Genomic DNA, 13,857 nt, shown 5'->3' on the forward strand with positions numbered 1-13,857 from the left:
TACTGTTGGGAGTAAGATCTGCTCATTGCCCTTAATATCCACAATTCTAATTATCAACGTCAAGGCTGCAGCACCAGAGAACATTGGTCTGCCGTCGGAACAGGAGGAGGCTGTCCTGTCTGTTTCGCTATTCAATTAGACCGTGGCTGTTGTTCCATATTCCTTAGCAAGCTCACCCAAGAAAAAGCATCAATTTCAGTTTTTAAATGTTCATACCTGCTCGCTTGCTGGCTTTTTTGGTGAGAAGGTTCTGACCTTCCACCATCCTTTGCATAAAGAAATGCCTCTTGACCCCTGAATGACCTGGCTCTGATTTTTATGCCCTCCTATTCAGGGCTGCTCCTGGTAGAAGTAAATTTCTCTCTGCTGTGCTTACCATATTATCATTTACTCATCTTAAATACCTCAATTAGATCATTGCATCCCCATCCCCCTCCCTTTAGTCTTGTATACTGAAGAGAATCCACCTAAATTTGTCTCTAGTTTCTGATGTCCTTCAGGGTAATGGGACCTGTGACATAGCCACTCACCCCAAAGATCTAAGGGAGCTTGAGCTTGAAATCGGTTGACAGGATGTTCAGACTGATTGTGTAGAGGTCAAGAGCCGTGACCTATCTAATTCACTGTTTTGTTATAGTTCTTCAAGTACTTCTAAATATATTTTTATTTCTCCATACTTGAGTAACATGTTCCTGTTTTTGTTTGAGCAGTGATGTGTTGTATCCGAAGGATAGCTGCAGCCCGCACAGTGGAGTTGCAGCTGAAGTGCTGTGTAGAGGAAGGGACTTTGTTGTGAGTACCCCAATGTTACATGAGCGCTTGTTTCTTTATTTAAGCTGAATAAAATTGAAAGAAAGATGTGCATGTCTACAGTGCTTTTCATGACCATGGGATGACCAAAGCATTTTACAGCCAATCTAGTACTTTTGAAGTGTAGTCATTGTTGTAAAGCTGCATGCAGCAAGCTCCAGCAAACAGGAAGTTGGTTATCAGATATCTTTTTCAGTGATGTTTGTTAACATAAATATTTGCTGTGACATGGTGGAGAACTCGCTGAAATTTCTCAAATTGGTACCATGGGATCTATTATATGAGGGCAGACTAGGGGCTAAGTTTAAATTTCATCCAAAACACAGTGTTCCGACAGTGCAGCACTCCCTCTGTAAGACATAGAGGGTGCGTCACAGGATTTATGGGTTGAAGTGCCTGAGGTAGCACATGAACCTATACGTTCCTCACTCAAAGAGTGCTAACAGCAGAATCAAGTATGAGACCTAATGGATCTGAGGTTATTGCTGTTCATTGACATGTTCCTTTCCAGCTTCAGTTCTGGCATGTTCATTTCTATCACAAGTTGAACAAGAGCTGACCTGTAAAATTTTATGAAGTGAAAATGCAAGGAGATCCTTTTACAGGTTTATGGTCAATGTTCTATTTATTTTTCAAAAAAAAAAAGCAAAAATGACATGGCTAAAGAAGTCTGGAGTGTTTCCTGACAGCATAGATCACCCAATAAAAGTACTGAATTGGAAAACTGGCTGTGAAGTTATGGAAACTGATATTCCAGGGTTATATTGAGAGAACACTGTGCTGTTGAGCTGCCATCTTTCACTAATGACATTAAGCCAGAGCCCTGTCTGCCCTCTCATAAAAGATCCTATTGGAATTCTTCTGGAGGTTGCTATTAGGAAAACGAAGTTCACCCTGGAATCCCAGCTATTATTTATCCCTAAACCCAACATCGCTGAGACAGGTTGTCCACTCATTATATCTCGTTGCTATTTGTGAGAGCTTGTTTTGTGCTCATTGGCTACCACATTATGTTTCATTGGTTAAAATGCTTTGTGATGCTCTGAGGTTGTAAGACTGTTGTATAAACAGGTGTTCTTTTGAAATAATGAAGTTAAGTTGTGAAGTAATTTAGGAATTTTGCTTGTTCATCCTTGCTGTACATCTAAAACGTCGTGCTTTTAACACTGCATTTAGAAAGAGTTCACATCAGAACTGCTTGGCCTATGATTTTCAAATGTCAAAACAAATTTTGATTTGGTTCACCATTTTGTGAAACAGTCCAGATGTGTCTGGTGTTTTGTTTTTGAAGCAAACCACAAACATATGATCTGATATCTCGTGAATTTTAAAATTCTTATCTTTGTTTTTAAATCTCTCCTTAGCCTGGACCCCTTTCTATTTCTGAAACCATCTTCAATCCTAAAATCTCTCTCACTTTCAATTCTTGCCTTAATTTTGTTCACTCAGATATTTGGAACCCAGTCTTCAAGTGCCTTTGCCATAAACTCTTGAATTTTCTCCCAAAATCCCTCCACTTTTCATCCCCAAGATATAAAATATGTGCATTGTATTATCATGTTAGTTTTATAGGTATCTTTAATTGACCAGGCCATTTTAAAAACAAATCCAAACAACATAGATGTGACGGATGTATTTGTTAATAATGTGTTAATTGATCTTGCTGATTTATGAAGTAGAAGAACCAATCAGCAGTTTTAGAGGAATGCACTGAGCTTCAGCATTCTGAGTTTATTACAGAGCGATTCTGGATGTTTGGAAACAATGGGAGTATCCATGGAATATATGAGAAAACTGCGATCCCATTTCTGAACCTAGATACTGCATGCTATATATGGAATACATAATAAAACTGGCCATTTGGCCTAACAAGTCCATTACCATGTTTATGCTTCACATGTGCTTCCTCCCATCCTCCTCCTCTAATACACTCAGTATTATCTTCTTTTTTCTTCATGTATTTATCTAGCCTCCTATTAAATCAAACTGTTCACATCAACCACTCCCAGTGGTAGCAGATTTCACATTCTAACTACTGTGTCAAGAATTTACTCCTGAATTTCCTATTTGATTGTTTGGTGATTACCTCAAGTTTTAGTCTTTTCCGTAATTTGAAGGTATCTATTAGTTCGTCCCTCCGGCTTTTGTCAAGAAAAAGAAAGACCTGGTCTATTTCTTTTCAGATGTGTGTTGCCTCCCATTTCTAGTGTCACTGGGAGAAGTGTAGGGATGAAGAAATACTTGGGAAAGAATGCACTTGATGTACCACCTATTAGTGAATTTGGTGATTTAGTTACAACTGGTTACAAAACCCACCACAGTGAACTAAAGCAACATAGGAGTGTTCGCAGCTCAGAACCCTGTCTGTCCTATAGATAACTGCAGAAGCTTGGATCTGACAAAAATCTTTCATTCTCAGCTTTGTAACTGTCAGACTCACTTCCAGCAAACATTTGGAGAAGAGAATTCTAGATTTCCATTACCCTTTGAAAAATTGTTTCCTGCCTTTGCTCCCAAATTGTCAGATCTAATTTTAGGATTGTGCCCCATTGTTCTGAACTCTTCCTCCTCCCCACATCTTACCAGAGGAAATAGTTTCTCTCCATTTACTCTAACAACTCCTTTCATCATTTTAAGTGATCAGATCACCCCTTAATCTTCTCAAGTTAGGGAAATTCAAATCAAATTTGTGCTCTGTCTTCCTATGTATTTGTCTAATCTCAGTATCGCTGTAAAATTGGGTAGTTAAATTTTAATTTTATTTTTCTTTGTTTCCCCTGTTGTAGATGTGGAAGTTTACGCAAGACCTGTGGGTCATACGAAAAGAAGTAGCCGCTGTAATCAAGGTACGCAGCTCAGCAGATTCGCTGCTGACATCCGTGTTAGTTCAGCCCATGGTATTTTCAGCAATGTGAAAAAACAACCAATTCTATAGGATATATTTACGAAGCAAAACACTGGACAGTAGCATTCTGCAAATATAGTACTCCTTTTTTCACACTGTCTCATATATATGCCTACACTCTCTGGCATATTGTTGCTCACACGCTTGCATCTATAAATGCAAGCTCTCAAATCTGTGCAGTATACTCGCATCCCAACACTGACCAAAAAGGCACAGACTTTGAGAAATGTTTATCCAAACTCATTATTTTTGGGATTTAATTCTTTTAAACAATGTCTGAATATAGTTTTATGAATTTAAAGATACATCTATAGGAAGGTGAGTGCTTAATATGTTCGAGTATTGACAGTGTTTAACCTTTAGAATTTCATCTATTCTCTCAGTAAACAGAAGAGAACCGTCATTTTGCAATGAATTGTGCCATTTTTCATTTTTAAGTTAATAACGTTGAAAGGTTTGCTATCGTGTACAGAATCCAGTCTCTTGGCATTATGCGTTGGGTTTGGTGCCTTCACCTTACAAAGACCCTACACGTGTTCAAATTTTGCCATGCAGCATATGTAACAATGATTTTTTTTATATAAAACAGTATTTGGTCATTTTAATAAGTAAAGCCTGGCAAATCAATCTTACCTATTCATCTTTATCGATCAGCTCCCCCCTGAGGATGTGAAGGACTTTCTGGAGCAAATGGCAGTTCCACGTATCAACAAGGGCTGGGAGTTCCTGCTTCCCCCTGATGCAGAATTTGTGAAGAAGCATCCAGATGTTGTCCAGAGGCAGTACATGCTTTGGATGGGGATTCAGGCCAAGTAATCTAATGTTTCATTGGGGGTTTGGGGATGACAATACAGCTGCCACACTTGCCTTTAACACATCAGCTGTTACGTACTGACTGTTAAAGTTTGGATAGAATTGCTTGCCCACTAACCATTCGGTTGAATATTTGATGATGAACACCGTGAATTGAATGGTTTCTTTCTGTGCTGTAAAAGCTCTATGACTCAGATGTTTCACCTGGGCCCTGTATAACTGAAGTATAATATCTTTATTGTTATGTTTTTTAAAAAAAAATAGTTTTGCAAGAAAGGAAAGCATTCCATTGACTATCTTAATTATTAGCAGTATCTACAGACTAATTTCTTGTGACTTGTACGCTGGAACATGTAGAACCCTCCGTAGCTTGGAACTCTGTAGTCATTCTTCGTTTAAATAACACTGTGCTTCTTTATTCCTCCCACCAAAATGAGCTATTTCACATATTTTCTCAGATTACATTCAGCATCTGCAAGGTTTTTTTTTCCCCCCATTCATTCAGTCAGTCTATATCAGTCTGCAATGTCTTTGTCGTCCTCGCTGGTAGTGGTACCTTCCTTTCCCTAACCACTGCCCAAATCAGAAAATTATATCCTACAAGGTGTGACCACCCTAACAATCAACGAGATGTACCCTGTCATACTCTCAGAATTTTGAATTTTAATTAATGTAAACATTCTTTGCAACTTTTTTTTTAAGCGTTCCTCTCATACTGTGTCACATGCCTAGTGACTTGCCCACTAACTACTGTTGGTTACTCACTTCAGTTGTCAACCAGAAGGAGCAGAAAAGATTCACAGAGCTGCAAGTTTTCCCTGCTTAGCCCCACCCTGTAATAACAAGTAAGCATTTCAACCCTACCTAGCACAGTGCATCCCATCACTGGGATACTGCATTTGCTTTGCAGTTTTACATTATACCAGGGCAATACTGTTGCTATGGTGACAGCATAGATCTGTGGCAAAACAGTTAATATGATTAGACTGTCTGTCACTCCACCCTTGTGAGCCTTTAACAGGCTGCTGCATGTTTCAAATTGTTGCCCTGCATTATTGTATCAAACTCATTGTCCTGTCTTCCATTTGTTTCTTTCACATCACAAAAGTAGAAAGTTTTTTTTTAATCATTCAACTGCATGTTGTACGAATAATCTATCTGTAGACTTTTTTTCCCAAGTCATCGCACTGGCTTTTTCAGTTCCCACAAGAGCACCATTGTGGTAGGCTATTGAGTTGCATTGCTAAGAGTTATAGCTCATTCCTGGTTCATTTCATCAGGGAGATGAGTGAGCATTTTAGCAAGAGAAAACAGACAAAACATTTCTGTTTTAATCAAGATTTCTCTACCATACTTTCAGGTCACTTTTTTAGATCTTTTTTGATTTCCCTCTTTGCTGCCGGCTGCCATTAGATGAATATGTCACATTCCAGGCAGTTCCTTTGTACATTGTATTAGAAAAGGAGGTTTGTAACACATTTCCAGCTGCATTGTTAGTGGGACATAATGAATCTTGTAGACGTTGTCCTCCAGAATTATTGGTAGTGGCTTTCTCCTATTGAATTATTTCCCTCGCAGCAGAATCCCTGTCTTATAAAATCTGAATAAGTTTGGTAAAAGAAAATTACTGAAAAGCTTTTCTTTTAAAAGGACAAGTTTTTTTGAGAGGGGAAGTGAATAATTTGACAGCCCCTTCCCCTGTTCAAGCTTACTGGCAATTTAATTTAAGACTACCTGTGTTTTAACTTGATTTTTTACTCATTTGGGATCCTTAGAATCTTTAGATTTCTTCACACAGGGTGATTTCATTTCTTGTTTAAACACAGAGATAGGAGATGCAGACCTTGAGTTTACTGTCGAGCAGTGTTCAGCCAAGTTATCTATTTAACTCCTGTTACCAAAACAGTTCGTAGAGTAAAAAGTGCGTAGGTTCTTTACCAGTTGTAACTGCAGATTTTTCTCCATTTGCAGATTAGAGAAAGTGTACAATCTCTCCAAGGAAGATGTGATGCCAAAGAAACCCACCTCTCAAGCAGGTAACAATGACAAGATACCAGCCTACTTTGAATCACTGGGTGGATTTAATTAGTGACCAACGTAAAAATGACTAGTCTTTCCTTTTATAACTAAATAGAACAAGCTGTTGTTTTAAACATCAAGGTCAGCATCAGCAGTACTGGTCTACAGTGAAGGAAATATTCAGATTTATATAGAAATTATAGGTTTTTTGAATGTTTGTGGAATGGCATTTGCAATTTGTCCATCTTCCTTCAAAATTATAAACAAAATTAATAGTAATGACTGCATTTCACAATCGTACATGTTCATTCAGACTTTTAATAGTAGATGAGATTCAAAATATTATCCCCAAACAAGAAGTAATTTACCTCCAATTAATCCCAAATTGTTTACTTTACAAATGGAAGAACCTGCCACATCTCTGGGTTTACTGATTAGTCAGTTTTACAGTCACATGCTCAACAAATGCCAATTGCAAAGATGTGACATAATTTAAAGACTTCGCTGAAATTGTCTTGCCATTCATCCTCCATGCAATAAGTTCTCAGTCCACCCTGTGCTGTTAAGTTGGTGCTCATTGGGTACAATAAATGAGAAGGTCTGACTACAGACACACCTTCCCCGAGTGCCATCTGACATCACAGCTGTGCATGAGATCAAACCCAGAGAATGGGTTACTGTCCAATTTTGTGATAGTAGGAAGGGAGAAAAGCTTGCTTCAAATAGAGCCCCAAAAAGTCCTGAAGAGCTAGTAATGGGCATACAAAAGAGACCTGGTCACGCTTATTATTTATAGTCTTGTGCTTCAGCATGAATTTCTGATTTTACACCATTAACTTCCATATCCAAGTGCAGCAAGATGTCCACAATGCTCAGGTTTAGTCTGAAAAGTGGCAAGCAAAACTTGTGCCACAAGATTGCCAGGCAATTACCATCACCAACAAAAGAGAATTTAACAATTATCCCTTAATAATCAATGACATAACTATCACTGATTCTCCTGTTATCAACTGAACAGAACTAGCCATATAAATTCTGTGGCTACAAGAATAAGTTAGAGGCTAGGAATCCTGCAGAGTGCAACTCACCACCCATCACCCCAAAGCCTGTCCACTATCCACAAGGCACAAGTCAAGAGAAGTGGAATACTTAAATTGGATAGAAATTCACCAAAGCTCCTTGAGACAGCACCTTCCAAACGCGAGACCACTACCATCTAGAAGTACAAGGGTGCAAATACATGGGATACCACAACGTGCAATTTCCTTTGAAAGCCACTCACCATCCAGAGTTGGAAATGTATTGCTGTTCCTTCATTGTACCTAGTTTGGAATCCTGGAATTCCCTCTTTTTCAGCACTGTGGGTTTACCTACAGCAAATGGATAGCACTGGTTCAAGAAGACAGCTCACCACATATACCTTCTCCAAGGCAACAAGGGGTTATCCTCCCATGAATTAATCAATAAAAACTAGTGACAGAGTAATATATTAAAAATAAAATTTGCTCAACTTGTAATTAATTAAAATTGGGAGCTGAGCTACACAAATTAGTTGGACTTGACTGAGATTTCCTCTACAATCAAATAAAACATCCACTGTGGAGCCTCTGGCAAAATGGGCAGTTGCGCAGTTTCCTGACGTGAATGTCTGTAACCCTCAGAGGATGAATGGTGAAATGGAAAGTGATGTTGTAGTGACAGTGTCAATTTGATGAAAGGTATTGTGAATGGTTCTAGTCTCCACCTTACAGAAAGGACATACAGGCACTGGAGAAGGTACAAAAATAATTCCAGGAGATGATGCTAGATGTAACTACAAGGAAAGATTGAAAAGACTGGAGTATTTTACTTTAGAAAAGAGATCAAGAATGACCTAATTTGGAATAAATTGAGATTATGATGGGTCTGATAGAGTAAACCTATTTAATGTGTTTCCACAAAACTGGAGACCATCAAGCATAAGAGTTCAATAAGGATTAAACAGGGAATTTAGAACATATTTCTTTACCCAGTATGATGAGAACGTGCAGCTCACTACCACAGAGTAGTTGAGGTGAATAGTATAGTCGAATTTTAAAAAAAGTTAGCGCCCGGGGAAAAAGAAATAGGTCGGCATGTCGAAGGGGTGAGAAGCGGTTCAAATAGAGTGTAAACTAGTTGTGTCCTAATGGCCTCTTTGTGTTCTAAATACTTTGGAAGGTAGTGAAAAAGCTAGCAGTGATCTGTATCTTTGTGCAAACTGACCAAATTGTCTTTGCTTTGTTTCAAGCAGCTTTGCCAGTGGTGGTGTGTGGGGAGAGGAGGGTGGCCATGGCCAAAGACAGAGCGCAAGATAATCAGACCATCCTGGAGAACAACTACCAACGCCGAAAGTCTTCCCGCGTGGCGGGCACACGAGCTCCCGAGGGCACCCGGCTTGCTATCAAGATCAAAGAAGAGCCACTGAGCGAGGAGGAGCCTATGGACACAACCTCAGGGCTAGGGAGCGAGGCAGCCAATGGGGTCCACTCAGACGAGAGCTCTCGTGACTCAGCAGATTTGCCTGTTGAGTGCCAAGGGGCTCGGAGTGAAGTTGTAGCAGCGGAGCTAAAAGAATTTGTGCAGGGAACTCTCAGGAAACACTATGTACTCAGTCTAAGTGAGCTGAAACGACTGTTTAACCTGCACTTGGCCAGTTTGCCTCCTGGCCATATTTTATTCAGTGGCATTTCAGATCGAATGCTACAGGAGACACTTTTGGACTGTGGATGCAAACAGATCTTGGTGCCTGTGAGTATCTATATATTACACTATAGTTATAATAAACAGCTGGTGAATGCATCTGTCATTGCGGGAGAGTTGTGTGTGAAGTTATTGGACTTGTTGGAGCAGGAGGAAGCAGAGGAGACATAGAGTATCCTTAAATTTGAGGGGCTTGAATGGGATAAATAATGAGAAATGGCTTCTGATGGTTGTAATATTAGTAGCCAGTGAGTGCAGATTTAAGTTGATTGGCAAAGGAATCTTAAGTAACGGGTGGTTAAGATTTGATAGAAGGAAAAGAGGATTAAAGATGGGCGTGGGACTGGATTGCTCTCTCTAAAAGACACTGTACAGAATCATTGGAATAAATGGCTGTCCTCTGCTGTATGATTGTACAATCCTGAGCCAGTCTGTTTTCTAGCCTGTTTTGTCATTGAATTCAACTGTAGCTGTTCAGTGTCTCAATTTCCACTCTCTGCTTTAGCTGAGTAATACTTAAACAAAAATCCATCATGTTCTGCTTTGAAAGTTTTGATTCCCATCTCTGAGCTTCTGTTGCTGTTTGGTTATTGAGGCGGTAACATTCTAGATCTCCTACCACCTGCAAAGGCAAAGGAGTCTTTTTGAGACATGGCCAGTAAGAAAGTTGGATAGTAAGAATCTTGCATTTACATAATGCCTGCACATCCTCAACATTGCTCCAAAATGCTTCACAGCCAAATAATTGTTCTGAAGTACAACACTTTTTGTAATGTATAAAATGTGCCAGCCTATTTGTGCGCAGCAAACTTTCATGATCAGCAATTAGGTAAATAATCAGACGACTGAGCGATGAGTATTGGCCAGGACACGAGGGGAGAACACCTCTTCTTTGAATTATGTCACAAGATCATTACCATTAACCTCAAAGGGCAGATAAGACCTGTTCAGGTGGCTGTAAAGCTGGAAACTCATTTGAGCTGGCCCGTGGTACCCTTCACTGTCTAATTGCTTTTTTTTATACTAAACAAAATATACAGGAATTTCTTGCCTCACTTGAGCCATACCCAGAACAGTAGAAGCCCATGTGGTGGGGTTGGAAGCTGTAATAAACACCAATGAATCGGAAAAACTCATCATTTTAAACAAGCTTCTTGTGCGTTATAGTCACTTAGCAAAGGAAGCAGAAGTGATGAGATGAAACAGTGCAAACTTAACAATGTTATTTTAGAAAAAATGAATTCGAGTCCCCACATTCAGTTTCCAGATCTGGTAAGTTGCAGTGTTAATCTCATGCTGAGTTCTTCCACATTTATATCCATTTCTTCAAGGTGAGTCTGTCAAGGGAGAGAAAAGTGTAGGCAATTCTATACCTTCTTACCCTCACCCAGTTCTTGTATTTAGAGCAATAATGGACTGGATGATTGATGCTTTTGCGAGAGCTGGTTCTTAGGGAGCTGTACATAAAAATGCCACCTCCTTACTGTTTTGGTTTTACGGAAATTTGAGTACCCTGTATCAGGTGTAAAAGATTTGGTAATGTTGTCTCTCGTCCTTGCATCTCTCTTGCAATGCAAGCATTGAAGTTTGGCCTCCCAGTATCTGGTTTGATAGCCCTTAATCAGCAGCAGGTCTGTACCAAGACTAATTGTGGAAAGAAAAAAATTGCATTTCCATAGTACCTTTCGCAACCTTGAGAACACCTCAAGATATTTTACAGCCAACGAAGCTCTTTTTAATGTATAGTCATTGTTGTAATGTAGGGGGGAAAGCATATAATTTATACACACAAAGTTCCCACAAACAGCAATGTGATAATGAGCAGATAATCTGTTTTTGTGATATCAATTGAGGTATACATATTGACCAGGATGCCAGGGAGAGCTCTCGTGTTGTTCGTTAGGACCGTGCTGTTGGGCCTTCTCCCTTCAGGGAATGTTAGGGCCTTGGTTCAAGATCTGATCTGATAACCATCATTCCATAAGAAATGCGTGAGATTATCAGCTTGGATTTTGTGTTTTAAATATCTTGTGACAGCTAGATTCTATGACAAGTTTTGCCATAAGACAGTGTTGTAGTCAATCCTTCTTTAAAACCTGGTGATAATCCAGCACCCAGAAAGATTTTTCTACATTTTGACTTAAACTTAGAGGCCTTCTATTCAACTGCCCCTAGCTCCTCCTCAGTTATTTATGCCTCAGTTTTCTGCCCTCTTTTGACTTTGCAATTTTCTGCAGCTTCGTTGCCCCTGCTTCCTCTAACATCTTGAACTGTGGGCCAGTCAATAGAATGAACTTAATTGAAAATGCTGTTTCGTTAAAGACCATTTAAACTTGTACATAACAACAATTTATGTACAGAAACAGATATATGACTAGAAGATGACAAGTTAAGAGATGGAATGCAGCAAGTTGAGTATTTCGGGTTTTCATGTTAGATCTTGCATGTAATCTGAGCTGGGAATAGGGATTCTTGGCTTTTAACAGATCATAACTGCACAGTCTTTTAAATTATTGATGCTAATGGTTTTGCTGAAGTGACTTGTGCTGATGGTGCAGTAACCCGAAGATCCTTATTGAACAAATGCTAGCTGCATTAGTCTTGATATGCTCATTTCTTATTTGGTTCCAGATTTTAAAAAAAACAAAGTTCCCAGCTCTTAAATTGATATTGTCCCTTATTGTCTCAATGCCCCAACACACTTCACTTGAAGTGAGGTAACTATTGTTCTATTGTTATGTTGGTGAATGCTGTCGCTGCTTTGCACACAGCAAGCTCCCATACTGTATGTTGATGATATTGGGTGCAGTCTGATGACAGGACTAAACCCTGCTCTTCCTGCTGTGCCACAGAATCTTTAGCACCCACCTGAATCGCCAGAAAAGGCTAGCCAGGTGTTGGGTTGATGTCATATTCAGAAAGTGGCCCCTCTTGCTCTCCTCCATTTCTGTGCTGAACTACCAGCCCTAGTTGTGTGCCAGAAGACTGCAGCGGTTCAAGAAGGCAGCTCACCACCACCTTCTCAAGGGTAATGAGGGATGATGGGCAATGAATGCTGGCCAGCCAGCGATGCCCACATTCCACAAATGAATATTTTAAAAAGAGGTTTGAACCCGTAACTATCCAAATCAATGAGAAGAGAAGGAGCAGATAATAAAGAAAGGAGAATGAATACTTTTAGATGTATTTAAGCATCTGCTAAAATATAGCCCTACCAAAGGAGCCAGTACAGTTACAGTGGGCCAAGTGAGCTCCACATGCTGACATATGGAAGAGAGAAAACTGGGCTGGTGAACTGAAAGTTTAAAGTTGAACAGAAGTGAATAGGGCAGTTGAGATATGCTGGGATTAGTGCAAGTACAAATGGTGTTTTCAAGCATGCTTTATGGTCATATCCTTATGTTTGGATATATTTTCCCCTGCATTTGTGAGTAGTTAGGTGATCATTTCAATTCAGTGTAGTTTTAAATTGACCTAAAATCACATGTTGGGTCTAGTTAGAAATAATTCAGCCTTACTCAAGTGACTATAAACAAGTGAATGCATGCCACTGGGGAATGATTGTTTGAAATGCAGAAGGTTGGGATGCCTTTGGTTTCTTGGCTTTGTGTCATAAAATTAATCTTGCAACATCACAAATGCTTAAGCATAAAATTAGTTTGAGTCTTTACTGCAGGAGCACAGCTAGTGATATGAGTCAATTTTCAGACTCATCATTAAATTAATGAGTGTTGCTGCAAGGCATTTTATCGAAGCTTTTCATTTTGTATTCATAAGGATAATTTGCAAGAATATCAATTTTAGGGGGAAACCTACATTTATTTATAAGACTGGTGCATGGTTAGCAAGTGGTCTCTGGTAGAAATGTTATCATGGCAGATGCATCAGTTAACAATGATGATTGAAAGTTAACAGCTAGGCTTTATTTAAATTTTGAACAGGCAGCATGACTCTGGTCAAGGCATTGCCCTGAAAATAAACCAGTGAATAACTGTCATTAGTTTGTTGAGTTGCAGTTCATGTGCTGTGCCTGTTTCATCATGTACGGTGTCTCTTTCAACTCAACACAATAGTTGACACCTGTTCACTGACTTATTTCAGGGCAGTGCCTTGACCAATCAGAGTTAACTTGCAGGTTTAAAATTTAAACCAAACTTGTCAGTTAACTGTCAATCATTACTAACTGATGCATTTTCCATGGAAATGTCTCTAACAATCAGAGTCCACCTGCCAACCAACCAGCACTCTTCTCTCATGCAGTACAAATGTGGTTTTCTTGTGAATTGTCCTGGTAAGTGCAAGACGAAAAGCTTCACAAAATGACTTTTTCTCTCAACTTTTGAGTTCTGTACCACCAAATGAAATTTGTATTAAATTATTCTTGCCCAATACTTGTGTCTGATCATGTAACAGAAAAAGAGTGCAGAATTTAATTGATAGGCATAGTTGATTTCCATTTGTGTTTCACAGTCAACTGTGCGGTTCCAAATCATTTATACGCATGTGAAAAAAACTGCAGATATTTCAACAACTGATGTAAGTTACCTTTTTATGCTGTGTGTTTGTAATGGCCAAGTTGATCTTGGCGA

General features: G+C 39.3%; 1 protein-coding gene across 6 annotated transcripts in view; it reads left to right on the forward strand.

The window, feature by feature from the left end:
* Nucleotides 1-13,857, forward strand: part of polr3e (polymerase (RNA) III (DNA directed) polypeptide E) — a 57,586-nt gene that overhangs the window by 25,880 nt on the left and 17,849 nt on the right. For 4 of the 6 annotated variants that reach the window (XM_048609456.1, XM_048609454.1, XM_048609452.1 and 1 more), the window contains 5 exons: nucleotides 711-792; nucleotides 3,597-3,656; nucleotides 4,370-4,527; nucleotides 6,500-6,564; nucleotides 8,817-9,316. In XM_048609456.1, coding sequence (XP_048465413.1) covers nucleotides 711-792; nucleotides 3,597-3,656; nucleotides 4,370-4,527; nucleotides 6,500-6,564; nucleotides 8,817-9,316 — 865 coding nt within the window. The remainder of the gene's footprint in view (nucleotides 1-710; nucleotides 793-3,596; nucleotides 3,657-4,369; nucleotides 4,528-6,499; nucleotides 6,565-8,816; nucleotides 9,317-13,857) is intronic. The other 2 variants (XM_048609453.1, XM_020518022.2) reach the window with 1 other exon arrangement.

This window comes from Rhincodon typus, chromosome 21 (assembly GCF_021869965.1).
Source record: "Rhincodon typus isolate 14 chromosome 21, sRhiTyp1.1, whole genome shotgun sequence".
Classification (NCBI taxonomy): Eukaryota; Metazoa; Chordata; class Chondrichthyes; order Orectolobiformes; family Rhincodontidae; genus Rhincodon; species Rhincodon typus.